Source organism: Propithecus coquereli, unplaced genomic scaffold, assembly GCF_000956105.1.
Source record: "Propithecus coquereli isolate 6110/MARCELLA unplaced genomic scaffold, Pcoq_1.0 Scaffold40, whole genome shotgun sequence".
NCBI lineage: Eukaryota > Metazoa > Chordata > Mammalia > Primates > Indriidae > Propithecus > Propithecus coquereli.
In genome coordinates this window covers 1323689-1325414 of record NW_012149730.1, presented here as the reverse complement: position 1 = coordinate 1325414, position 1726 = coordinate 1323689, and the positions used below count along the sequence as shown (strand labels likewise).

At 33.0% G+C, this 1726-nt stretch overlaps 1 protein-coding gene across 1 annotated transcript in view; it reads right to left on the bottom strand.

The window, feature by feature from the left end:
• The window catches only part of EPHA6 (EPH receptor A6), a 1195443-nt gene that overhangs the window by 261104 nt on the left and 932613 nt on the right, over positions 1-1726 (bottom strand). The window contains exon 12 of the mRNA XM_012652800.1: positions 272-457. Within this exon, the coding sequence (XP_012508254.1) occupies positions 272-457 (186 nt within the window). The remainder of the gene's footprint in view (positions 1-271; positions 458-1726) is intronic.

Sequence of the window (1726 nt, the reverse complement as noted above, 5' to 3'; positions counted from 1 at the left end):
TAGAAAAATATATATAACACTTTGCTCTTGATTCATTAAAGGAAGTTAGCAATGATTTACAGGTAATGTCATTTCAAAGCGGTCTGGTGACCAATGCAAACTCTGATAATGTCAAAGCTGAGGATCAAGACACTGAGGGGTGATATCAGAAGATGATATCCAAACTAAGTTATTCCCTTAATGACTGTGATATTATTATTAAGCCTTTCTTTTTCCTAAAGGAATTGAAATAGATATCTGAAAGAAGTAATAAAGAAAACCAGTAACTTACTTTTTGTGACAACGCCTTCTAGGCGAATGATATTTGGGTGGTCAAACTGACCCATGATACTAGCTTCTCTTAGAAAATCTCTTCTTTGCCGATCCATGTGGCCACCTTTCAAAGTTTTAATGGCAACTGGGATCTCTCTTTTCCCTGGTGTCTTCAAACGCCCACTGCACACTTCTCCAAATTCACCTTAAAATATAAACAAAAGCAATTATTTGTTTAAACAGAATACTTATATTTCAGAAGAGTCAAATTGCCATACGGTGACATCCTTTTTTAACAAAATGACCCTAATGTGTGTTATTTTCCTATAAAATTTCTTTCTTAAAAATTAAGTTTGTCAAGATAATATGCTTGATCTGTAGCATGTATAATGCATAATGCAATGCATTTTCATACACTGTATTACAGGAACTACCATTGATAGATATTCCTGATCTGCTGAGAAATCATGACTAGCCGAACTGGTAATGCTAATGTAATTCTATAGAAAAGCAATCACTGCGTAGTGTTTCCTATTCCTGTTCTCAATTCTAATGTATGGGCCAAATGCTTGCTCTATTTAGGGAATCGATTATGCATGTGTAGTTAATTTGATCCCATGGGTCATATGCCTGGGTTTTATTGATAATTAGAAATCAATGTTAGGGTCAATTGGTGTATGAACATATTGAAAAATCCACACCAAACTCAACTATAATAAGTGATTACACAAGCTAAATTACAAGCCACATGGATGTTTCTACTAAGTTGATTAAATAATAACCAAATATTAATCAAGCATTTACAATATACATATCCAGTGCTAGAGTGTTGTGAGTTTCAAAGAAGTATAAGACTTGGTCTCTGGTCTCAGGAGCTTGTTATCCAGTAGAAGAATTTAGATAAACATAAATTAAACACTTAAGAAACAATCTCTGTAAATGCTATATTTGTTAAGTAAAAACAGTGGAGGCTGGAAGACTTCCTGGAGGAGGTGGAACTTATGTTGGATCTTAAATGATGGTAGGATTTAGATATTTAAGAGAAATAGGGATGTTCAGGACAATAGTACATAAAAGGAGTGAGGGAAGTGAAGACAGAGTCAAAGATCAAAAACAATAAAGAGAATGACATGTACACAGGGAAACAAGGAGATAGAAGGGATTATTGTGGAGTAGAAGTCATAGTCTTTCTTTGTGCAATGCAATAAATTCAACAAAACTTGAAATTGCAGACTCTTAATTTTTCTATGGCTGATTACCTCCATTTATGTAGGAGCATATTTGATATTTTATCCCCAATTTAGAGATCTATAAAGTGAGGATAATAAAACCTTCCATAACTTTATAACATCCTTTTCCTGTAAGGATACTGGGAAAATTAAAAGTGACAATATATGTGAAGGTACTTATAAACTGTAAAGTACTATTCATAAAGTACTTTAAGTTATCTAAATATTTAGAAGGATAAAAGAAA